Source organism: Mirounga angustirostris, unplaced genomic scaffold, assembly GCF_029215605.1.
Source record: "Mirounga angustirostris isolate CCGP_5_RB_7025 unplaced genomic scaffold, mMirAng1.0.hap1 SCAF_10, whole genome shotgun sequence".
NCBI lineage: Eukaryota > Metazoa > Chordata > Mammalia > Carnivora > Phocidae > Mirounga > Mirounga angustirostris.
The window spans coordinates 59,494,546-59,518,664 of record NW_026991718.1 but is presented as its reverse complement, the minus strand read 5'-3'; the positions used below and the strand labels follow the sequence as shown (position 1 = coordinate 59,518,664).

Below are 24,119 nucleotides of genomic sequence, written 5' to 3'. Positions count from 1 at the left end.
TTTTACGTATATGAATAATTCTTACATTACATCTTGGTATCTCTTGACGGATATATAAGAAGCCAACAATAACATGTGCCTCAGGAGAAGGGAAATGGATGGTTTAGAGATGGGGGTAGGAGGGAGACTTTTCAACATCTATTCTGTTGTGCCAAGAATATTTATTAATTATTTAAGAACAAAATTTAAGATCTGATACTTTAGAAGATACATATGGTTTCATCTTAAGCATGATCATCTAAAAGATGCCAAAGAATTACCATTGCACATAGGCAAATTAAAAATCCTAAAAACTTCCAAACTTCAAGATTTTTTTTCTAAATATACATATAGCCTGTTACATTTTACTTAAAATTTAAAGCTCTAAAATTATAACACCTTTCATGGTTGTTCCTCTGATTAGCTCATATTTTATGTACTATGGAAAGACACTAAAAATGCTCTAGTGGTTACAGTAAAGGTGGAATCAAGTATGCTTTTTGGAGCTATATGAAAAATGTCTTAATAGGCTACTCTTTTGGAGGGAAGGGGAGAAACACAGGTGGGATTTAAGGGTGTGTTATTTTCATATGCTCTGGGAAAAAAAAGAAATGAAATATATCAAAATGACCAAAAAATTTTATTGGGTAAAATTAGGTACTTAAGTAGTGCATGGAAAGTAGAACTGGTAATTCCCACACTGCTTATCAAATAACCTCAGAAGTAAAATTTTTTTGAGGAAAAACACTTGCAAATAACTTTTGTAGCAACTCTTAACTCCTCTCTGTGAATCAATGGCACCCTACCAAAAGGAGGGGAGCCATGAACATGCCTGGCACTCTTAAAAGCAGCAAAGGTTCTAAGTTGATATATAACAGAACCTAAAAAATATGAAAATGTAAACTGTTGGACTTACCAGGAAACTCTCCCTTTCGACTGCTTTGACCAAACTCCTGAAGCTGAGCTTGTTGATTTATTTGTTCTTTCTGTAAATTTTCATACCAATGAGTTACTTCAGCCCTAAGATCTGCTACCTGGTCACTAGGATACATTTCAATAGTCATCTGAAATATGAGATGCAACCAATTTAAAAATACAACAAGAACAGATATTTGAACTGGGAAATGTTATCAATTTGGAAACTAAAATTATTTAACTACCTTGTCAGGAAGTCCAGCTGGTTGGCATACAACCCTTAGCGGCAGGGACTGTTTGTCACTCAGTGCTTTCAAATGACTACTAATACCAGTGCCTTCAATTTGCCACTGTCTGAGATGGTACGCAAACCTAAAACACACAAAAACCATACATAGGAAGAATATCATTTTAAACCATGTTAATGTTATGGAAGTTTTTAATATTTTACAAAATGAAAAAGCCCACAAAAGGTTCTAGCACATTCCATCTTACTCTACAGCATTAAGTTTAGATTCATCATATTGCATCAACTTAAATGTATAAATACAGCTACGAGTTCCTTAAAAGATAGTTTACAAGAAAAATTACTGAGGAAAAAATTTCCCACTAAGAACATCTTTTTTTTTTTTTTTTTTTTAAAGGGCGGGGGGGAGGTAGTAGAGGGGAGGAATTCAAAGAAACAAACTAATCCAGGAAATGTTAAGTTCTCATTCCTACAATCACAAGAGGAAAAAAGGTATTGGGAAACATTTTTCAGAAACAGAAATGCATCCTAGTAAATATATGCCTAACAGAATTTGAGAGCTAACTCCATGACTGAAATTATAAAATAAACCACAAAGACTAATCTTAAGGGAGAAAGGCATCTAGCAGGTCACTCACTAAATACTGTCAGTTTTCTAACTGATTTTCAGTTGTTTGAAGACAGGATCCAGGATACCTGAATTTCGTTAAGAAAAGAATTATCAATGTCAAAAACTAATCAGCAATTCTAGAATAGAAGGACAAAAAGTAAGGAAATAAATGGACTTGATTTCCTAGAAGGGATTCAATGTCCAGCTTTTACGGCTGAGCAAACGAGTAATCTTAATCTTTTGAGGCCGGATAATTCTTAGTCGTGGGCGGGGGGACGCAGGGGAAACAGTCTTTGTGCACAGTAGGATGTTTAGCAGCACTATCACTATCTACTATATGCCAATAGTACCCCCTTCTCCCTTAAGTTGTGGTAATCAAAAGTGTCTCTACAAATTACCTAATGCCCCCTGGCAAACAAAATCACTCTGGTTGAGAACCACTCTTTAAATTATAACCTTTCCTCTTAAAAAAAAAAAAAAAGTTTTAAAAGACAGTTTTACTCTCTTAATATAAGGAATACACAAACACAATAATTACTTTATATTTTCATTCTATAAATGTTAGGCAATTTTAAATTAGAATTAAGCACATTAAGCACTTGAAATTGTACAGTGATACTACACAAAGGTGTGCATGAAAATTCCTGAGATTTTTAAACTAGCTCTTAGTATTTTGAATATTCAATTCTGTTTTCTAGTTTCTCTACCTGCCACCCAAAAAATACATTATTTAACACCAACATTAACTTTTAGAGCAAAACATGATCAAACATAAAAGATTTCTAGCAAAGAATACTACAATCATTTTCCATGAGTTAGGAAAAAATTGTACATCTGAGAAGGGATTTTTGAAGTGAAATTCATTCAACTTATAAATAGGAGCATTGAATCCTAGGAAACTTAATTTATTTTTAAAGACTTTTAAAATAAATGCTTATTTTAAAAACACAAGTAACACTGTGTGAGGACTAAGGGTTTAAACCAATAGGCCCTTTTTGGTTTGTTGCTTGTAGACTCTGAAGCAAAAAAGAAAATTTTGGAAAAATACATATCATCTCATTAACAGTACCTATCTCTAACAGGAAGAGATAGATTATGATGACTTTCATTTTTTGCAGTATTACCCTTAATTTTATAAATAGTATTTATTTTTATTAATTTGAATAAGACACATCACATTTGCTTATTTTTATTTTTTAGAGTGGTAAAAGTTATGAGGCAGTGTGATGTTTCTGTTCCAAAAAAACTCTATAGAGTTCCCTTACACATTCTTTAAAAACACAAGGAATTATTAAAGTATAATTCTCACAAATTGCAATCATAATCAAAATAAAGAATTTGCAATGCCCAAATATATTAAATCATGAAGCCATGTTATTTATAAGGAATGTGTAGAATATCTTTTTATTATTTCCTGATAATTTAAATAAAATCTCAAAAAATATAAACTGTATCACTCATTATCAAACTAAGCTCTGAAGTTGAAAGATAAATTTTAACAATTTTTGCCAACACAGTTCGTTGTACTTTTACATTTAAGTCATGATTTTTAACAAACAGAATTTCTTAATTAAAACTATCTACTCACCTTTCATTTCAGTCGATATATTCATAAATGTTAATTTGCTTTATTTCTGTATTACACAGGGTATGTCTAAATTAATTATACAGATATTCATTAACACAGAATTTTTTGATCATGTTTCCATGGTAAATGGAAATTCAAAATTAAAATACTGTCTCCTAGTCCAGGAAGAAAAAAAAACAGCAAATGAAACAAATGACTCAAATTGATTCAACTATGAGAGATTATTTGATGTTTTTGGTGAGGGTTTTAGAGAAACTTTTTTTGGTGGTGGTGTTCTGCCTTTCAATCACTGTAATACTTTCTTAGAGGTGGAATTCTGTCTAGAGAGTCTTATTCATGCATATCTTCTCAGCGCTCAAGAATTTTTAAAGTTCCACAATATTTATTGGGAACCTATGCTGCCTTCACGGCAAAATGATACATATTATGAATAAAAGTACTTCTATTACTAACCCTTCACTTGTGGTAAGTTAAGCTTTCTACCTGCCCCAACAAAACCTTTACTTTAAGAATACTTTTGTACATGTCAGCAATAAAAAAAAAAAAAAAAGGCCTGATATTCACTGTAATAATGTGGTATAAAACAATTACCTTCTCCTAAATGCTTCCAGATGCGTCTTCAGCATAAGGAGTCCTCTTTCTATTACAGTGAGACTTGAGTGTGATTCCTGTTCAAGACTGCTAGAAGCTATCATGAGACTCTCCATACACTTACTAATAAATTCTTGCTCCTTCTCCAAACCCGTTTTACCTGAAAATCAGATGTTTAGACAGTATATCAAGCTTTATTGTTTAGCTATGTTAAAAAAAATGAATTGTAGCTAAACAAAAATCCTTACATTAGAAATTATCAGACAATATTCTAAATCACTCACCATTAATATAATAGGAGTTAATATACTGGATAGCTGCTCGACTGACATCACCAGATTGTGCTCTTAAAGCAATGCCCCAAAATTGGTCCATACCACAAAGCTAAGAAAGAAAATATGATGACATCTATAAATTTGATTGTCAAAATATAAACGATTAGAAGACTGAAGTGGTTTCAAGTTACAAAGTCATACAATATTCAAAGACTTTTGATATCCTATAAAGTATTTAAAAGGCAATTTCTCTTAAAATTAAATAATTAAATGATAAAAGCCTTGAAAATTTCCTCAACTACTGAAATACACATGTACTGGCTCTAAAAAAATATATAAAGCAGCTAACTCTGTGTGTTTAACCAAATGTTTAACGTTTAACCAAAAGTTGTAACTACATAGTGCGAAAAACTCAAATCCCCAAAACATGCTAGAAGTATATAAAAACAACACACACATAGTTATTAGCAGAAAAAAGCTTCAATGCTTTCATCCAACTTACTCTGATAAAGCCACTGCTTTTAGATATTCACAAAAAAATTTTAAAATATGCCAACCCAAGTTGTTACTTTATGATGTTAACTATGCTATGACAAAGAGAATGTGTTCACTGAAAACTATAGAAAAAGTGGAGTGCAAGTTCTCAAAAGTTGGGCAGGCTGAAGCAAGGTATCCTGATAGGTAACTGAACAGCCTCTGAGTTCGTATCATCCACTCAAAAAGCAGTATTGCCTCAAAATTAGAGTAGGAATACTTCTTAGGTAAAATAGATCTGACTGGTTCTCTGAAATTACCAGGCTGAAATTTATCAAAGTTAAGAATTAAGACCAAGAGGGCGCCTGGGTGGCTCAGTTGGTTAAGCGACTGCCTTCGGCTCAGGTCATGATCCCGGAGTCCTGGGATCAAGTCCCGCATTGGGCTCCCTGCTCAGCAGGGAGTCTGCTTCTCCCTCTGCCCCTCCCCCATCTCATGCTCTCTCTATCTCATTCTCTCTCTCAAATAAATAAAAATCTTTATAAAAAAAAAAGAATTAAGACCAAGATATTAGGGCGCCTGGGTGGCTCAGTTGGTTAAGCGACTGCCTTCGGCTCAGGTCATGATCCTGGAGTCCCTGGATCGAGTCCCGCATCGGGCTCCCTGCTTGGCGGGGAGTCTGCTTCTCCCTCTCCCGCTCCCCCCTCTTGTGCTCTCTCTCTCTCTCACTCTCTCTCTCAAATAAATAAAAAAAATCTTAAAAAAAAAAAAAAAACCAAGATATTAAAAAAAGCAGAACACTACTCAAACAAGGAAAAAAGGTAGGAAGATACCATGAAAGTATTCTAAATCCAATTAAAATTATTCTTTACCACACAGGTTAATATCAGTTTTCCCTATCTTTCTCTTTATAAACACAACTCCAACTTCTAAAGAAAACTAATGAAAAACATGAGTAGATACTACCTAAATCAAAGCTAGTATTAATAAACTGGAACGTCCAATGAGGAAGACTTTCAAATAACAGTCTGTGTCGGGTGAGTCTAATAAATAATGCCTTCAAGAAAACCCAGCAGCCACCCAATGAGGCAAATGGAATAGCAAGCCAGAAATAAAACTAGCAATTTGTGAGTCTTCAGTTAATGAAAGGTCAGTGATACCTCAAGGTCAGAGATGATTTAAGGTAGATTCTATTCTAGGAACTCTGGTGCTGTCCAAGAGCAAGTAAAAGCTTGGTCACACAAATGGCATAATAATCAGATTTTAGACAAACCAACCTCCTAGTGGACAAAACTACTTTATTATATTAGCTAGGAGCTTTTAAGGGACTAAAAAGAACATTCAGATGGCCTCTTCTGCATTAAGGAATGTGTAGTAAGTTTTCATTACATACAACCAAGGTTACATTTGGTAATAAAAGAAACAAACAAAAAACCAAACAAACAAAAATCACCAAATTTGCTTTGTAAAACTTTTTTTTTTTTAAGATTTTATTTATTTATTTGAGAGAGAGAGAGAGAGAGCACACGAGAGGGGGGAGGGTCAGAGGGAGAAGCAGACTCCCTGCTGAGCAGGGAGCCCGATGCGGGGACTTGATCTCGGGACTCCAGGATCATGACCTGAGCCAAAGGCAGTCACTTAACCAACTGAGCCACCCAGGCGCCCTGCTTTGTAAAACTTTTTAAAACCAAAAGATAAAAGCTTTTTTTTTTAATAAGTTTTTTTTTTTTTTTTAAGATTTTATCTATTTATTTGTGAGAGAGAGAGAGAGAGCACAAGCAGGGGAAGTAGCAGGCAGAGGGAGAAGCAGGCTCCCCGCCGAGTAAAGAGCCTGATGAAGGACTTGATCCCAGGACCCTGGGATCATGACCTGAGCCAAAGGCAGACGCTTAACCGACTGAGCTACCCAGGCGTCCCAAGATAAAGCTTTTTAAAACCTAAGAATAACAGTCTTCATAGTTAGTAAATTCAGTGCTTGGTAGACTACATAATTCAGTAATCTAATTTGAAGAATAAAAGAAAAATTCCATAAGCTGACCTAATAAAATGCCAAGTCTAAATCCGTACCTCAGAGTTTGAACCGCCATCATAAGCACTGGTCGCCAATCGAGCCAAGTTACAGAGATGCTGAAACAGGTTTAAGCCAGTCATGCTAATCGTTTCAGGTTTTAGCTGGGGCATCTTAAAAAAAAAAATTTTTTTTTAATTAGTTTAGTATGATAATTAATACATTTATTTTATCAAATTTAGATTAACAAATTTAACAAACTTAATTTTACTGAAACCACTGCAGAAGAAAATTTATCAGCTCAAATTTTTAGTGATGATTTAAAAAATTAAAATAGATAACTGAATGAAAATTTTATTCAGTTCATAACTGAAACCTAATACCTATTTCAATTTTCAATATGTACGTAGATCCAAATAAGAGGATGTGAATAAAAAGTTTTATCCTTTATTGTATACCGATACACACTTATAAGATGTGTAGCTATATGTACAGTTTATATATACGTTAGGGCTTGAAATTAAGATCCTTGAGGGTCTATCCATAGCTCTGTAGATCTATTAAGCAATTTAGTTTATATGTACCAAAACTCATTAATATATATTCAATTCTACCACAGAGATACTAGTTTGCAGAGACTCTATATAATCTCAAAAATAAGCATAAAATAAAGTCTATTGCTTTAATATCATCAATGTTTCAAAATTCAAATGGAAAATTATTACCTGAACCAAATGTGGCATCTGATAAAGAACAAAAACTGAATAGAAAAATATCTTTAATAACAAGACATAACAGTGCTTCCTAAAAAGGACTTTTTGGAATCCACAGAAAATCTGGAGATTGGTTTATTTCTGCTATAGGACTGGCTAAAACCACAGCCATCTAACTAAGAGTCACAGAATATAGCTCTTACTCATATTAATATCAATATAAACACTATAGAGAATAAAACTAAAGTAAAACCTACATGACAAAATTATATAAAGGCTGCTGAAAAATAGTACATTTGTCTATTTTAAAAATCTATGCCAAAAGAGGAAAAAACTAACATTACAGAGTTTATATTTCAAGAGATAAAAAGGAAATACGGAAAAACAACATGAATGGTAAAACTGTCGAGAAATAAAATTACCTTCTCCAGGAAAAGATGTTTGTAGGTTTCCATTCCCATAGCATGCTGATCTTTACTTCGAACTTGATTTAAAAACCAATGGAGTGCATCATCATAACACTCAGCATCTTCTACTAAACAATGCCATAAAATGTCGACTTGCTCTAAACTTAACCCTAGATAAAAATTACAGATTTTGAATCATGGTACATACAATGTTTTGGTCCTAATTCAATGTACTAGAAGCACCAATATATGCAGAAATATAGAGGAGACATTTTATAGCATTTTATAAAAATTGTGTTATAAGAGATTTCACATCATTTATGCTTTTTCAAAATGTAAAAGGTACTTATATATAATCCATATATAAATCATCTAAAAACACAACTTATACAGTATCTTTCAAGAGCCATTTGGTCTGGAAAATCACTCTCATTAAAATAAGGACATACACTGGATTGCAATAAACATGATTAATAAGGTGAGGTAATCCCAAAACTTGAGGAGTCAGTTCTAAGGTTTAATTAAGGGTTAACGGAATGCATGCGTATCATGTTCAAAGATCATTCTATGCACATAGAAGAAAAAAAATAAATGCCAAAAAGCATTATTTTTGGAAAACTATGCGGGGGGTTGGGGGGGGAGAAAGGATCTGTATGATGAATAAAGCGAAAGGTAACTGACTGCCTAAAAGAGAAAACATCAAAACATCAGGATATTCAATTAGCTGGGAAAGCAATAAAATGAGATGAAATCTGTATGGTACTTTGACCCAAGTATTAAATGATTCCAAAGTCTGGCAGAAAGAAGGCAAAAGAGCTGTTCAGAACCAAAAGGAAGGCAATACAGGCAATCACAAATCTGAATATGGATTTGGATAAATGAGATAAAGGAGAAGATCCGAAAGGGTAGAATAAAAGCATCACAGGGATTTTTAAGGTGTATCATTAAAGGGTTCCAAAGCCTAGGTTGTTCCCCAGAATCAGAAGGGATAGGAAAATATGATACAATCATAAGAAACCTCTTTCCTGGGAAAGATAGGTGAGATCCAGAATAGAAAAAAATACCTCAGAAAAATTTACCTACTAGCAGTATCAGTCTACAGAATTTGATCACAAAATAGGTATCCTATCAGTTTCTCACAAAACCATACAAGTTGAAGAACTTATACCCCTGGGGGCCAATATGTAAAAAAAGAAAAAGGAACGAGTGAAGGAACCATAAACAATCTTTACAGCATATTCTAATTTAAACACATTCAATAATTAAGAAAAGAGAGAAGAAAGAACCGAAAAAAACAAAACACAACAACAAAAAAACAGTATCCAGGTTAATTATAGTAAACTATATGATAAAATTAAGTGTATTCATAAATGAGTCACCAATCCACATTCAATATAATTTAAGAGTAACTATATTATACCTGAGAGTAACGATATTATACCTGACAGGAATTGTGCCAGTAAGAAAAGAACAAAAAAAAAGGTCATAAAGCCTATACACTAAGAATCTATACTGTGCTCCCTGGAATGGGAACAGCAAAATAAGTAATTCATTATTCAAATACTGGGAAGAGTGGCTAACAGTTGCCAGTGAGAATCTTAATTAAACAAACATGAAACTTCATAGTCGTGTGAAATTATTTATGCTGACAATATCTGTCTTGGGTTGACTTCTCCATGTATAAGATTGATTTTATATATTTTATATTATTTATTTCTCATATATTATCAGTCATAATGGGTACAATAAAAGACCTAATAACATGAAACAGAAGTTTCCTTTCAAAAACCAGTGTCTCATTTTAAAGTCTTCTGGTATCACTTTAGTGGCATTTGTTACAAAGAGCTTAACTTGAAGAAATTACAGAGTTAAACAGTAAAATGAACAAATGGTGTATCTCAAGCACAGACATAGACTTAAGAGAGCCGTGATGACACCTCTCAGGCTAGCAAGACACTTACCAGTCTGACTATATTAACCATAGCTAAAGAAAGAGAATGTCCTAAAACAGAGTTTGTTGACATGGACACACAGAAAAAGTGTGGAGAGTGAAAAATAACACACTGTGTCCCGCAAGAGAAAAGGAGCTCTGGCCAAAAGGAAATCAAGCTTCCTCCTCTCTTGTGAGAACACCTAGCATGTGGATTTAGATATGGTCCACACCCTGAATATATCAGACCAATTTTTTTAGGGTTAATTATTAATGAAATTGAGTTTTAGATTAATCTAAATAAAACCAGGGTCTCTAAATGTCTCTATCGCCTGTGAAGCCAAGCAATTTGGGGTAAGACTAGCCCTGATAATAATATGTAGACAGTGGCTGTTTCCAAATGGAGTTATAAGAGAATTCTATAACTAAAAGAAATAAAAAATACAGTCACCCTTAAACATGGTATCTTCTACCCCAAATATCTTGTTCTTGAAATGAGCGGGTTATCCACTGAGAAACTGGATTTTCAGAGACTGAAGCAGAAATGTGTCAGGGTCACGCTCATACTGCCATACATACTGAGGACATTTGGTATTAAAAATATGAATTAAATATCAGTCACTACAGAAATCTAAAGGCATGAGCACATTTAACTGGACTCTTCCAAGAGTCAATACAGACCTAAAAACTGATTAAAATACTGATTGAAAGACTGATTAAAAAGCTTACTGAAATGATCAGGTGATCCCAGAGTTGAAAACACACAAGTCAAGAACTGAAGTCGAACTTGAACTTCGGCACTATGGCTGTACCTATATTTAAAAAGTCATTAAAATAATTAACTGAAAGATCCTACTTAATTATTTTTAAAGATTTAATGGCCCTATGTTAAATTATACCAAAGAAGTAAAATTCCACTTTAGTATCATAATTATTAAATATTTTAATTACAATTGATCCTCGAACAACACGGGATTTAGGATGCCAAACCCCATGCGGGTGAAAATCTGTGCAGAACTTTTGACTCCCCAAAAACTTAGGTACTAATAGCTTACTGTTGACCAGAAGCCTTACTGATAATATACACAGTTGATCAAGATATACTTTGTGTACATATTATAGACTATAGTCTTCCAATTAAAGTATGCTAGAAAAAAAATGTTACTATGAAAATTGTAAGAGAAAATACACTTATAGTACTGTACTGTATTAAAAAAAAAAAAATCTACATGTAAGTGGACCCACGCAGTTAAAACCCATGTTGTTCAAGGGTAAACTGTATATATGTAAACTTCAGTTATACCAAAAAAAAAGTCATAAAGCCAAATGGTATGTTTGAGATTATGTTACTTAATATATTATAAAAATCTGCAAACAATGAGAAAACATACTTTTAAATTAGATGAGAAAATACATAAGAACTTAACAGTGGAACAAAAGAAATATGTCATTTTGAACTTATGCAATACGCACATAGGTTAGAATAAATAAACTGCATCTCTATCCAAAAAAAGCATATTTCATTATCACTGTCCCATCAGTGATTATATTCCTTACACAAGAAATGCTAATGAAATATCACTTCCATTAATCTAGTTCATAAAAAATACAGCTAATACAAAATTGGCATTTTTGAATGTTACTTCAAATCTAAATAATTATAATTCATGTGCACAAAATCAATGGTAAGAGTTGGAGGTTTGTTAAGTAGGTGATTTCACAAGGTTCTCTGGGAATTCAATTTGTAAGCATGTGCAAAGGAGCAGCATTTTAAGAATCAAGTATTGGGTCTGTCAGGGAGGAAGGGTAGGAGATGCATCTGAAAGAGGTATATAGGGTCCAGACTGTGGCCAGCCTGAAATGTCAAAAAGAAGAATCCGGCATTATTCTGGATGAAAAAGGAGATCATTAAAGGGTGTTGAGGGGAGAGGGGACTCATGATCAAGTTTGCATTTTAGGATTCCTTTAGCAACCCTGTGAACTGCATATTGAACTGTGTTTGTGATAGTACAACATTCTAATTTCCACAAGCACCTGAGCACCCAATCAATGAAACTAAATCAATCATGAGTTCTTAGCTCTATGTTACAAATCAAAGGCTGGTTGTAGATGAACTGCCCAAATTATGTTGCCAACAAAAGGCAGCAGCCAGTCTTGAGCCCTGATCTGTATCCCAGGTTGTAGAGAGTCAAAGAGCCTCAATTCAATTTCCTATAATCTTTAAGTTCAAAATTTTAAAAGCTTCCCAAAATGATCTGGTTTCAAAAATTATAACAGATTCACTGTTCAAGTTTAAAGTTAAGGTTTTCTAAAGATTAAGTTTGCTGGATATACCTTTGCTGCTCCTTACTGTCTCATATAAATATTGGCAAAGAAAAGATGAACTTTCACTTCATTATTGTTGCGGTGCCCTTTGTGAAGATCAAAGTACGTGTGGCAAGACAGCTGGGGGCACAGAGGAAGGAGTACAGTAAGCAACTCACAGACTAAAATGCCATCCAGATAAAGTTCAAGAACAGCTCTTAACAGCTTCTCATCCTTTTACTAAAAAGGACAGATACTGTAGCAGAAGCCTTGGAGTACAGGTTCAAATTCAAGTTCTATCATCCATCAGTTCTGTGATTTTAAGTAAGTTACTATACTCTGAGCCTTGGGGACTTGGTCACAGACATAAAGGGAGAATGAAATTTTGTCCTGTACAAAGTGCTTTTATGTCCTGCATACTTCCTTCCCCCATACTTGCAACTCAGACTAACAGACCCATAACCCCAGAAGGCATGGGCCCAGTCCCTTTGTCCTCTCTTCTTCAGCTTCCATAGTAGAGCCACTGCCTCCACACTTCAAAGGACTCCTTGTCAGGGTCTCACTGGCTGCTGAAATCACTAGTCAGGAAATTTCTTGAGATGCAAAACAAAGATAACATCAATACTGGCAAATTCTCATGGACTTGTCCATGGCTTCCAACATTACAGGAAATATAAGACAAAAATAATCTCCCTACAGGCATGAAATTTTAGTGGCAAATATCTTTTTTTTTTTAATTCTGTTTGTAGCCTCTATGTTGACACAGCAGGATTTTCTCTAGAGGCCACTGGATTCAAGAAATATGTAACATTTCTATCTGGGAAATGAAGTGTTCTCTCTCATACCACAAGAATCTTTGTAGGTGAAAATCTGAGAACTTGTCTACTAAAATCCCCACAGAACAAATGGAAAATAATGGGCCACAAACTCAAGAGGTCAGCATGCTTTAACAAAGGGTAGCAAATGCACAACTATGTTTTATAGCCTGAAGGAACAAGGCAGTTATATCAAGAGGCCAGACGACATCTCTCTAAGGTTTTATTCTTTTTAAGATGCCAGGCAACAAGTCAAGACTGGAGGACTGAAAGGATACTATGCACCCTAACAAAGTTTAAAACTCATTTCCAAAGAGCACCACTTCACTATTTATCTTTTTCACCACAGAAACAACCATTGTATGAGACTCCACCTCTAATTCCACTAACAATGTCAGCAAATTCCCTATAGCCAATGCTGTGAACAATCAAGACTCAGACCTGTGTTTATTTTTTGGCACTTAATGTTGGACTTTCTCGGATGATTCTTTTTTTTTTTTTTTTTTTGAGGATAATTCATCTAAGTCTTGTCTTCCATGCCCCTTTCTTACGCCTCCCACCCCCGCTCATCAAGCCCACAGGCTTGTAGCTGTGGTGAGAGCTTTTTTGTAACTTAGTGTTTCTCTACTGAAAGGTAACTTGAATTCCATCTCCTAAAAATGCTCAAGATGGGGGTGCCTGGGTGGCTCAGATGGTTAAGCATCTGCCTTCAGCTCAGGTCATGATCCCAGCGTCCTGGGATCGAGCCCTGCATCAGGCTCCCTGCTCAGCGGGCTCCCTGCTCAGCGGGGAGTCTGCTTTTCCCTCTCCCTCTGCCTCTCTCCCTGCTCATGCTCTCTCTCTCTGTATCTCTGTGTCTCAAATGAATAAATAAAAAATCTTAAAAAAAAAAAATGCTCAAGATGTAGGTCGTGTGGTTTTATTTCTGCTTCTTGTCAATCTTGTGGTTTTTACAGATATATGGAGATGCTCAGATTCAGGAAACCATGATTATCTTCAACCTCTGCTTTAAGAATAATTAAAAGAAAGATACAGACTATGAAGAACACTTAGAATTTTAATAGCATTTAAAGAAATGCATCTTATATGCAAACAAAGCTACAGAATAAATTTAAGGAAATAACTCAGAAATAATTTGATAGGCTTGTAAGATAGAAGGTCCTAAAAAAAAAAAAAATCATTGAGTAATAAAACAGGAAAGGCTGCTTGAGTTTTGATTTTAGAGGGCCCAAAATACTAGGCTGAGGAAACTGGAATTTACTTTTTACACAGTGAAGAATCTAAATGGAGGTAAAGGGCAATGTTGTTGTCTGTTTTGTACCATAGTTTATTAGCCTGGTAACTATAGTTTATAGATAATCTATGTGCCAGGAGCTACTTACTAAATTATTTCATTTAATTCTTACAAAAACTCATGATGTAAATAATTAGAGTTTATTAGGGAGGTAACTAATCAAAATAAGGTCAAAACAATACATTCATAATCTAAACCCAGGCCTGTATGATTCACAAGCCCAGGTGCCTTCCTCCAATACTATATTACAACTCCTAATATAATAAGGATAAGAAATTAATGAGCATGGCGGAGAATGAGGCAAGAAGACTGATCCAGAGGTTGGGTAACAGGACTGGAACAGTGTCTGTGGGAATGTCAACTTGTGAAAAGACACAGGATATATTTTAGCATTAAGATAACCAGAGACTGATGACAGTATAATGTAGAGCTCAAGAATATTAGAAAAAACAGACTGTTACACTATTTATAAAATGTGTGACCTTAGGCAAGTTATTTATCGTCTCATAGTTTAAACGTTCTCATTTTTAAAATGAAACTGCCTAACTCAAATGAGTTGCTGTGTATCTTCAAGTTAACACTTAAGTTAAATGGTATCTGGCATACAGTAAGCATCAATAAACACTGGTATTTTTATCATCATTTTCATGTTTGGAAATGACAAACCAAAAAAAGGCCCCAAAGTCTCCAAGTTTTAGGTGACTGAGAGGATGATGGGATTCTGAAGGACTTAGTAAAATCTGGAGACAGAACTGATTTATGGAGAAAAATAATTCATTTTTGGATTAAAGGCCTATCACTTTTCTGAACACTTGCACAGCGTGCTCAGTTTTCATCTATATAGAAGTTGTCTATAGGATTATTTTCTCAATAAATACTAAGGCTAGCTGATACACAGTAAGCTGGTTTTCTTGACTTGGCCATCAGTCTCACCAGCTGACTAATAAACAGAAACCTTCTGAATTTCACATGTTTTCTTCTAGACAGCAATTTTCCCTATAAGAAGCTTTGAACACAGCTATACCACTGATCATTTCTACCAATTCTTATCCAAAGTCACTAAATGATGAAATATTTCAAAATTTCAGGATCAATGCCTTAAGAGTAAAACAGGATATTGATGATTTTTGAAAAAAACTTTTGATTCCTGAAAACAGTGACTCTGAACAGAACTCAATAGTGAAAGTTAACCCCCAAGAGTTATATAACCTACATTTCCCTAAGGTTAAAAATTATAAAAATAACTTTACAAAATTCTCCAACTTAAAAGAACATTTCTTTCTCTTAAAATTTTTACAACTAAAGTTTTCATTGCATTTATTTACTATATGAAAGAAAAGCAGAAATACTGGGACATTATCTTTCAGAGGAAAGACAATCAACACTTAAATATAACTAACCTAATAGTTAAGGTACTTACAGTGCATGTTTCTGTCTTCCTTCTCTTACAGCTTGAATATAATATACCAAATTATCAAAGAAAAGTTTCATCATGTTCAGTTCTTTTTCTGCCCACCTGGCCCAAATGAAAGAAAAAATACTTTTAAAGGCATAGGGTAAGAGAATAAACCTGCTTTAGGACAAGAAAAAAATGTATATTTAAAAATTCTTCAAATGCAAAATCTTCTAACTGCCAAAAATTTACAACTTCTATTTCTATTTGAATTGTGAAAGATATAAAGCAATATGTCTTAATTTTTTTAATTTAAAGTATCACTGTTGTTTTTAATCTCAAAACAATCTCTGTGAAGAGGATAAAATGTCTGGCAAGTGCTAATTATAAATGGCTAACATGAATTAATATTAAAAATAGTATGATACAGGCCATATAAGGATGGATTGTGTGCCTTGGTCATTATTTAGTAAAATTTAGCAGAGTGCCTGGCATATAATACACATACAATACAAACTTACTAAATCAATTACTTTTTCTTTTTTTTATTGTGGAATATTTGTTAAAAAAAAAAAAATCAGGTATCAAGTTCCAAAATTACCTACAAACACTAGAATAAAAAAAGTGACAAATACAATCAGAGATCTCAGGGATTATAACACCCATAACTAACATCTATTCCACATAATACTTACTACCAATACATCTGTTAAAATATAGAGAAGTATTAAAACTTCTGATGTAATTTAATTTACATCATGCTATAGCGCTCTTTTCAAAGTAAGTTATTCTCACCTTGACAATCCCTTAATGAAGATGCCATTAACACAGAAAACATCCAGTAAGACTTACGTTTGAAACCAGTTCCAATATACATGCAGCATGGCTTTGGGCAAGTAACCTGACCTTTTAAAGTCTGTTTGCTGGTTACTTGAAGATTTACTAAGAGATAAGGAATAACAATTTCTAATTTTAAAATATGAGGCATAAGAATTTGAGAGATAATATGTACCAAATGTTGAATGCTGCTGCACATAATAGATTCACAAAGTTTTTTGTCATTATTGCTGCCAACTAACCACAGGAGCTCAGCGTTCTTTTCATTGATCCACTTGAGATTTTGGATACCAGTCTCAGGTAGGAAACTGTGAATTGCCATTAACTGAGCTTATTCACTTTAAGGATCAAGCTAAAAGGGTCTCAACTCAATATACTTAGGTTCAGGTACTTGATAAGTAACTGACCATACATAGTAGGCCACTTCTATAAGATGTTACTCTTTGTTATTCCTTAATATAAACCTCCTCAAATGGCTACAGTATGTCGCCAACTTGCCCAAGTTAGCTACAAGTAAATCCCTTTAATACTTTAGAATTCTGTCATTCAACCATTTAAAAACTATTTGAAAAGTCAACGAAACTGGACTCACAATCTTCCTATACTTAAAGGATGCTAAATACTTTTCCCTATCCCTCTGTTCAGTATCTCAACGACTTTCCCCTATACTTACAAATAAAATTGTCGCTAGACTCATAATAACAAAAGAGACTAAGATGATTTAAAAAAAAAAAAAAAAATAGAGGTTCAGGTTAAAAAAGTCCCATTTAAAGGAACAGAGCAGTCAAGGGTTATAACTGACAACTAACTTTACCTATTTAGAATTATTGTGAAGTCTTCTAAGAATTTTTCTAAATGATACTCACTTTGAAAGTAAACAAAGTACTCTTAACAGCTAATCTTAGATGTGAGAAGGAATTAGGTAAAAAGCCATCTTATTTGACCTCAAAAATGAATCCTTCAATAGGTCTAATTTTTCCTAAAATCTAAATGTCTCTGAAATCCCTCCAAAATAAAGCAAATAACACATTCTTATAGATTAATCTTAAATTCTCTATAAATGTAAAGTAGTAATAGGGTGGTATCAAGATTATCCCTAACATGATGTAATGTCTACAACCAATTTTTAGTAATGGGAAAAATTAAAGACACCCTACATTGTTTATTATAGTGTGTATCTTTTTCAGGAATCTTTTACTATGGTGAATCTAGGGTGAATCTTAAGGTGAATCTTCACCCTAAAATTAGAGCATCACTTGCTACAGTATTTTTCTTAAACTACAAAGAATACAAAAGCCAGATTTTTCTACTGATGCTGATAAAATCTCCATGGGCTAAATGGCAAAGAGCACTCTGAAAAATCTAAGAAAACATCTGAACCACAAAAAACTCAAATATGCCTGATATAAAATAAAAGCTAATAGTTACTCAAAACTTTGGTAACTATGATTATTGAAAAATCTTTAAAATGAATACTTCTGTTTATTTACTTACATTGTAATCCAATGTGTATCATAACTGCTCCCAAACTGCTGAAAAGTACCAAACAGTTTTGGAAGAAGGCGAAGTGAAATTACTACTGATCTGAAAGAGCAAAAACAAATATTTATAGAATAAAATAATTTTAGTTACTATTACTAATTCTAGCATTTTACAGAAATTCAGCTATTTAAAAATCTTAAATGCAAAAGGATTTTAATGAACTTTACGTTATAAATATATTTCTTACCTAATCACTGAAAAAATTTTCCGTAAAGTTTAAATTTATTTTATATAGTGGGTCAAGAAACCCAAGTATTAAAATCCCAATCCAAGATTTTTAAAGTAAAATACATTATAAATACTTAAGTATAAAAACAAATGAAGAATATTTAAAGGTAAAGAACTTTCATGGAAAAAAAATTAAGTTGTGGATGCTTCTGAGGATTTAATCAAGGAAAACTGGGAAAAGCAGCTTATTAAGTAAGTTATCTAGAATAGAACTTCTCAAAGTTTAATGTTCACTTTATTCACTTGGGGAAATTTTGTTGAAATGCAAATTCTGATCGCCATGTCTGAGGTAAGAAATTTTTCCAACAATCTCACAAATGATACTCAAACTGCTGGTTTGTGAGTCACATTCTGAGCAGCAATAATATAAAGAGCACTTTTCAAACTATACAGATCATCCCTTTCTCCCTGATTCTCACTTAATATGAGCTGGATCCGAGCTGAAAATCACTTCATTATAAGCCACGTTAATAATACCACCAAATGACAAAAGAAACAGCATGTTAGTAGAATGCTAAAAGATCAAAACCACACTGGTACAGATTAAGGAGTAACAGTTAAGTCATGGAAACAGTCCATGAATACTTCTGTCCATTCTTTAAATATTTAAAAACATTTAAATTTGGAGGCGCTTGGGTGGCTCAGTCGGTTAAGCGTCTGACTCTTGATTTCAGCTCAGGTCATGATCTCAAGGTCTGAGATCTAGCCCCAGGTAGGGCTCCACGCTCAACAGGAAGTCTGCTTGAGATTCTCTCCTTCTGCTCCTCTCCCCCCACCAAAATAAATAAATCTTTTAAAAAATTTAAATTTTTAAGTATATTTTTTATATTAAAATTTTTAGTATTTTTCACGAAGTTGTATAATGCTGTAACTTGGGAAAATGGACCATGAGAATCAAGGGGAAGCAACTGTAGATTCTTTATCTAAAATTTACCAAAAAAATAAAATAAAATAAAATAAAATTTACTCTTGTCAAGGGGCACCTGGGTGGCTCAGTTGATTAAGCAACCAACTCTTGATTTCAGCTAATATCAGGGTTGTGAGACTGAGCCCTGTGTATAGCTCCACATTGGGCATGGAGCCTGCTTAAGATTCTCTCTCGCTGGATGCAGAGAAAGGGGAACCCTCCTACACTGTTGGTGGGAATGCAAGCTGCTGCAGCCAATCTAGAAAAAAGTATGGAGGTTCCTCAAAAAGTTGAAAACAGAGCTACCCTATGACCCAGCAATTACACTACCAGGTATTTACCCCAAAGATACAAATGTAGTGATCTGAAGGGGTATGTGCCCCCCAATGTTTATAGCAGCAATGTCCACAATAGCCAAACAATGGAAAGAGCCTAGATGTCCATCAACAGGTGAATGGATAAAGAAGATGTGATATATATACACAATGGAATATTATGTAACCATCAAAAAGATGAAATCTTGACATTTGCAATGAGGTAGATGGAACCAATGGGGTATTATGCTAGGCAAAATAGGTCAATCAGACAAAGACATATGATTTCACTGATATATGGAATTTGAGCAACAAGACAGGATTATAGAGAAAGGGAGGGAGAAATGAAACAAGACGAAACCAGAGAGGGAGACAAACCATAAGAGACTCTTAATCTCAGGAAACAAACTGAGGGTTGCTGGAGTGGAGGGGGGGTGGGAGGGATGGAGTGGCTGGGTGATGGACATTGGGGAGGGAGGTATGTGCTATGGTGAGCACTGTGAACTGTGTAAGACTGATGAATCACAGCCCTGAAACAAATAATACATTATATGTTAATAAAAAAATATACAATATAAATAGAGTAAAAAAAAAAAAAAAAAAGATTCCCTCTCACCCTCTCCATCTGCACCCCCTCATAAAAAAATCAAATCTCTTGAAAAACTTCCAGAAACATTAGGGGAGTTTTTCCTAAGAATTAAGACATAAAAAAATAGAACGTATAGATATACATTAATTTGATCTAATGCTTTACAAGCATAAAATCAATACAGGATATCACAAAGGAAAAAATATAGAAAAATTACATCTAAAATCACAAAGGCAAATTTCAAAATTGTGATTTTAACAGTGGTTTTAAAATACAAAGAAACAGGTACGCCTGGTGGCTCGGTAGGTTAAGTGTCTGCCTTCAGCTCAGGTCATGATCCTGATGTCCTGGGATTGAGCCTGCGTCTGCCTCCCTGCTCAGCAGGAAATCTGCTTATTCCTCTCCCTCTGCCTTCCCCTGCCCTCCTTGTGCTCTCTCTCTCTCAAATAAATAGTAAAAAAGTAAAAAATAAAAAAATAAAATACAAAGAAGCAAAGAGCTAGAAAGAGATATATCTTACATTAAGACACTATGACAAGTGTTATAGTGTGCAATAGTTATTTTCTGAAAATCTTATTAAATTATCTCTTGCAGTCAATGGTGTTGAACGTCTAGATTGTTTAAACTTACTTTCCAAATTTGCCACAATAAACATGTTTTCATTTTATAAAATGTAATGTTGCTTGACAATAAAGAATAGGAAACCAGGTGTTAAGTGGATATTGGTTGAAATGAGTGGATAGTGGTGTGGTTCATGTAATAGAATAACCGAAAATACAAATGTAGAAATGAGACTCATCTTCCCTCTACTCCTATTGTAAAAGGAATGCTTTTTGCCACAATTTATAATATAAACACTGAGTTATCAGGGAATGATTACATTTTATAAAGCCAAAACATTTCTTTAAAAGTTTATCAGATTATAAGAAAAATTCCATTTTTCTCCTTAAAAAAAATTCAAACATATAAAAAATTTATAAGAAATGACCAAATCCACAAAGTGATCCCAAAACACTAAAACTTTTTACTTAAGCTGATAAATTTAGATGGAAAAATTATATAAAGTACAGATTACAGACTGAAAATTAGTACAAAATGGGGAAGATAATTTGGTGATAATAATAATTTATACTTCAATGTTAAAGGAAAGTCACAAGATCTACCAACTTGTTATTAAAATTATGTTGTAGAATTTCTCCTGTAACGACTACAAGATGTTACACTAACGTACCAACTTTTTTGCCTAAATAGTTTTGATTGTTGATATGCTTACAAAACTCAGTATTTAAAAAAAGGGGTCATTATATTCAAACCTACATTTCACAATTTCTTCTAAGGGTGAAAATTTCAAATACCAAAATGCAATCATAGGCAACAATATGTTTAGGATAAAAAGGTTCAATGATCCAGAGTAACAAAATACTAACTTTAGACTTAATAAAAGTGTTATTACCCCAAACTGCCCTCTTTGCTTCAATCTAGGCAACAGTGTGGTATTCCTGTATTACCAATGAAATGTTATGTTGCCTTAGCATAATGATTTTTTCCTAATCCTGGACTACATATCTGAAGACTAATGTGTTCTACAAAATGCTACTCAGTCATCACAAATTTTAGTATGCTGAAAGTTGACATGAAATGTTATACATAACATAGTCTTAAGGAGGAAAAAAAAAGTAGCATATAGTACCATCCATTTCTTAATTATTTAAACCTCTACTTATATAAACAGGCCTTGACACATGATCATTTTACTCAAATCTTTTGTACACAAAGGCAAAAACTTGGGGCGCCTGGGTGGCTCAGTTGGTTAGGCGACTGCCTTCGGCTCAGGTCATGATCCCAGAGTCCTGGGATCAAGTCCCACATTGGGCTCCCTGCTCATCAGGGAGCCTGCTTCTTCCCCTGACCCTCTCCACTGTCATGCTGTTTCTCTCTCAAATAAATAAAATCTTTAAAAAAAAAAAAGGCAAAAACTTTGAGCATATGTGTTAAAGTACCTACAGAGGATCAAAAATGGAAAAAAATAGCACAGAGGATAGATTTCCAGTCTCAATTCAATTCTTGGAAGGGGACAATTTCAGGCAGTACCAAGGCACAGGATATGGACCTGCCTTCTAGTAAACATAAAATACCAAAGGGGCTGATTACAACCCTACCCAATGGACAGCAATCTTTCCTCAAACATCCTTGGAGACCAATATCAAGCTGAAAAGTAGTGGACTCTTCATTGTGGGAGCTACTGTCTGCCTCATGCTCTCTTTATGAAAATATTCTGCAAACCAGTCTACTAGGTATTTCTGTAACTTCTAACTTCCTGCACTCAAAACGTCCTTATGTGCCTTATAAAACAATCTGCCTGAGGCTAAATGTACACAAAACACAAGTTGCATATCACAGAGGCACACAAGGCATTTTTTAAAAAGTGTTTACAATGGTTCCATATAAATGGGAGAATTATGCAATTATGGGCAATTTATAGAAGACTTGATCTCCATGCTTCCTGAGAATAAGCCCCTATTACTGTTCCATAAAAGCTAAGTTCATTTTATCAAATAAATTGGAATGTGACCATAGAAAAGGAAAAAACAAAAAATGCTGACAGATCTATAAACCATGGCAAATAAAGGTACTGCAAAGAAAATTTAAAAATTAGCATAGAGAAAATAAAAAGCTAAAACCTCCCTACTAAGTACATAAAAAACTGACATCATCAGGAAGTAGACTTCTGTGTTCTTTTGTCAAATGTCAGGAAAATGCTAAATGAGTTAAGGTTGCAGTGGCCCATTTATTTCAACATAAGCGCTTTTCTATTAATATTAGCACCTCTGTGCAACATTCCTTTCTGATGGTAAACTTGGGGGACTAGGTTTGAGAAAGGATTCTTGTGTTTTGAATGGGATTTCTAAAACTCTGAGGTCACTACAGACATTTGGGCCATTGTGGAGGGGCTATCCTCTGCATTGATGGGTCGGTCTTTAGTAGCATTCCTGGCCTGTAATCATACCTCCAATCTCATTCATGTGTGACAACCAAAAATATGTTGGTTGACATTGCCTACGGGGGGGGAAAAATCACTCCCATTAAAAACCACTGGTCTATCAGGAAACCCAGACTAATGATGTACAAAACTTTTTTGGGGTGGCTCAGTCGTTAAGCGTCTGTCTTTGGCTCAGGTCATGACCTAGGGTCCTGGGATCGAGCCCACATTGGGCTCCCCAGGGAGCCTGCTTCTCCCTCTCCCACTCCCCCTGCTTGTGTTCCCTCTCTCACTCTCTCTCTCTATCAAATAAATAAAGTCTTTAAAGACAAAACAAAACTTTTTTTCAACGTGCATAACAACTTTGGTAAGTTCAGCTGGGATACACGAGATGTGCTGCATATTTCCAATACTGAAAAATGCCACTGTGTTCTACATATTATCACATATGACTATCATTCACTACAAAACTAGCATGATATAGCAACCATATGAAGAGTCAAGTGTGAGGGCAAAATTAGGTTCAACACAATAATGTTTACTACATACTCCAAAAAACATTATATTAGGATACAGGAATTGACTGAAAATGTTTCATCTTCAAATAATTTGGGAGTGAACAAATTAAAGTTTAATAAAAAATCCAGATTGACAATTTTCCATTTTACACACAAGACTTTTCCTTTTGTCCCTTCTAAGTTTCCCCACTTTTAAGAGAAAGGTATGTTCATTATAGAAAAACTAGAAAGTAGAAAAGCATAAAGAAGAAAAAAAAATTCAATCCTTTCGGAAATAACCATTTTACTACCGTCTCATATATTGCATGCAATCTTTTTAAAAGACAAACCCGCCAAGTATATGCCCATATCATTATATAATCTTTTTAAAAATGGGCTCTTTAAAGGCTGCATGATATTTTATCTTTCACATAGTTTCACTGCAGTATACATAGAAAAACATGTATAAATCTAACAATTGAAAATATTAGGAGGTGAACATACTGTACAACCAGCACCCACTGAAGAAATAAATCATTACCAACATACTTCTGGCCTTCATTGTGCCCCATTTTCGAGTCACTAATAACCCAACAGTAACCATTATCCTGACTACTAACTACAATTATTTTCCTCTTTTTAAACTTCACATAAGTGGAATAACAGTGATATATTCTATCTG

At 34.1% G+C, this 24,119-nt stretch overlaps 1 protein-coding gene across 7 annotated transcripts in view; it reads right to left on the bottom strand.

Moving 5' to 3' along the window:
• The window catches only part of USP34 (ubiquitin specific peptidase 34), a 263,416-nt gene that overhangs the window by 103,343 nt on the left and 135,954 nt on the right, over positions 1–24,119 (bottom strand). For all 7 annotated transcript variants that reach the window (XR_010405682.1, XM_064572466.1, XM_064572467.1 and 4 more), the window contains 9 exons: positions 17,875–17,964; positions 15,571–15,666; positions 10,467–10,549; positions 7,823–7,977; positions 6,747–6,860; positions 4,215–4,314; positions 3,931–4,090; positions 1,140–1,266; positions 896–1,043 (listed from right to left, as the gene is read on the bottom strand). Coding sequence is in view for 6 of the 7 variants with exons in the window: in XM_064572466.1 (XP_064428536.1) it covers positions 896–1,043; positions 1,140–1,266; positions 3,931–4,090; positions 4,215–4,314; positions 6,747–6,860; positions 7,823–7,977; positions 10,467–10,549; positions 15,571–15,666; positions 17,875–17,964 (1,073 nt within the window). In the remaining variant the exon portion in view is untranslated. The remainder of the gene's footprint in view (positions 1–895; positions 1,044–1,139; positions 1,267–3,930; positions 4,091–4,214; positions 4,315–6,746; positions 6,861–7,822; positions 7,978–10,466; positions 10,550–15,570; positions 15,667–17,874; positions 17,965–24,119) is intronic.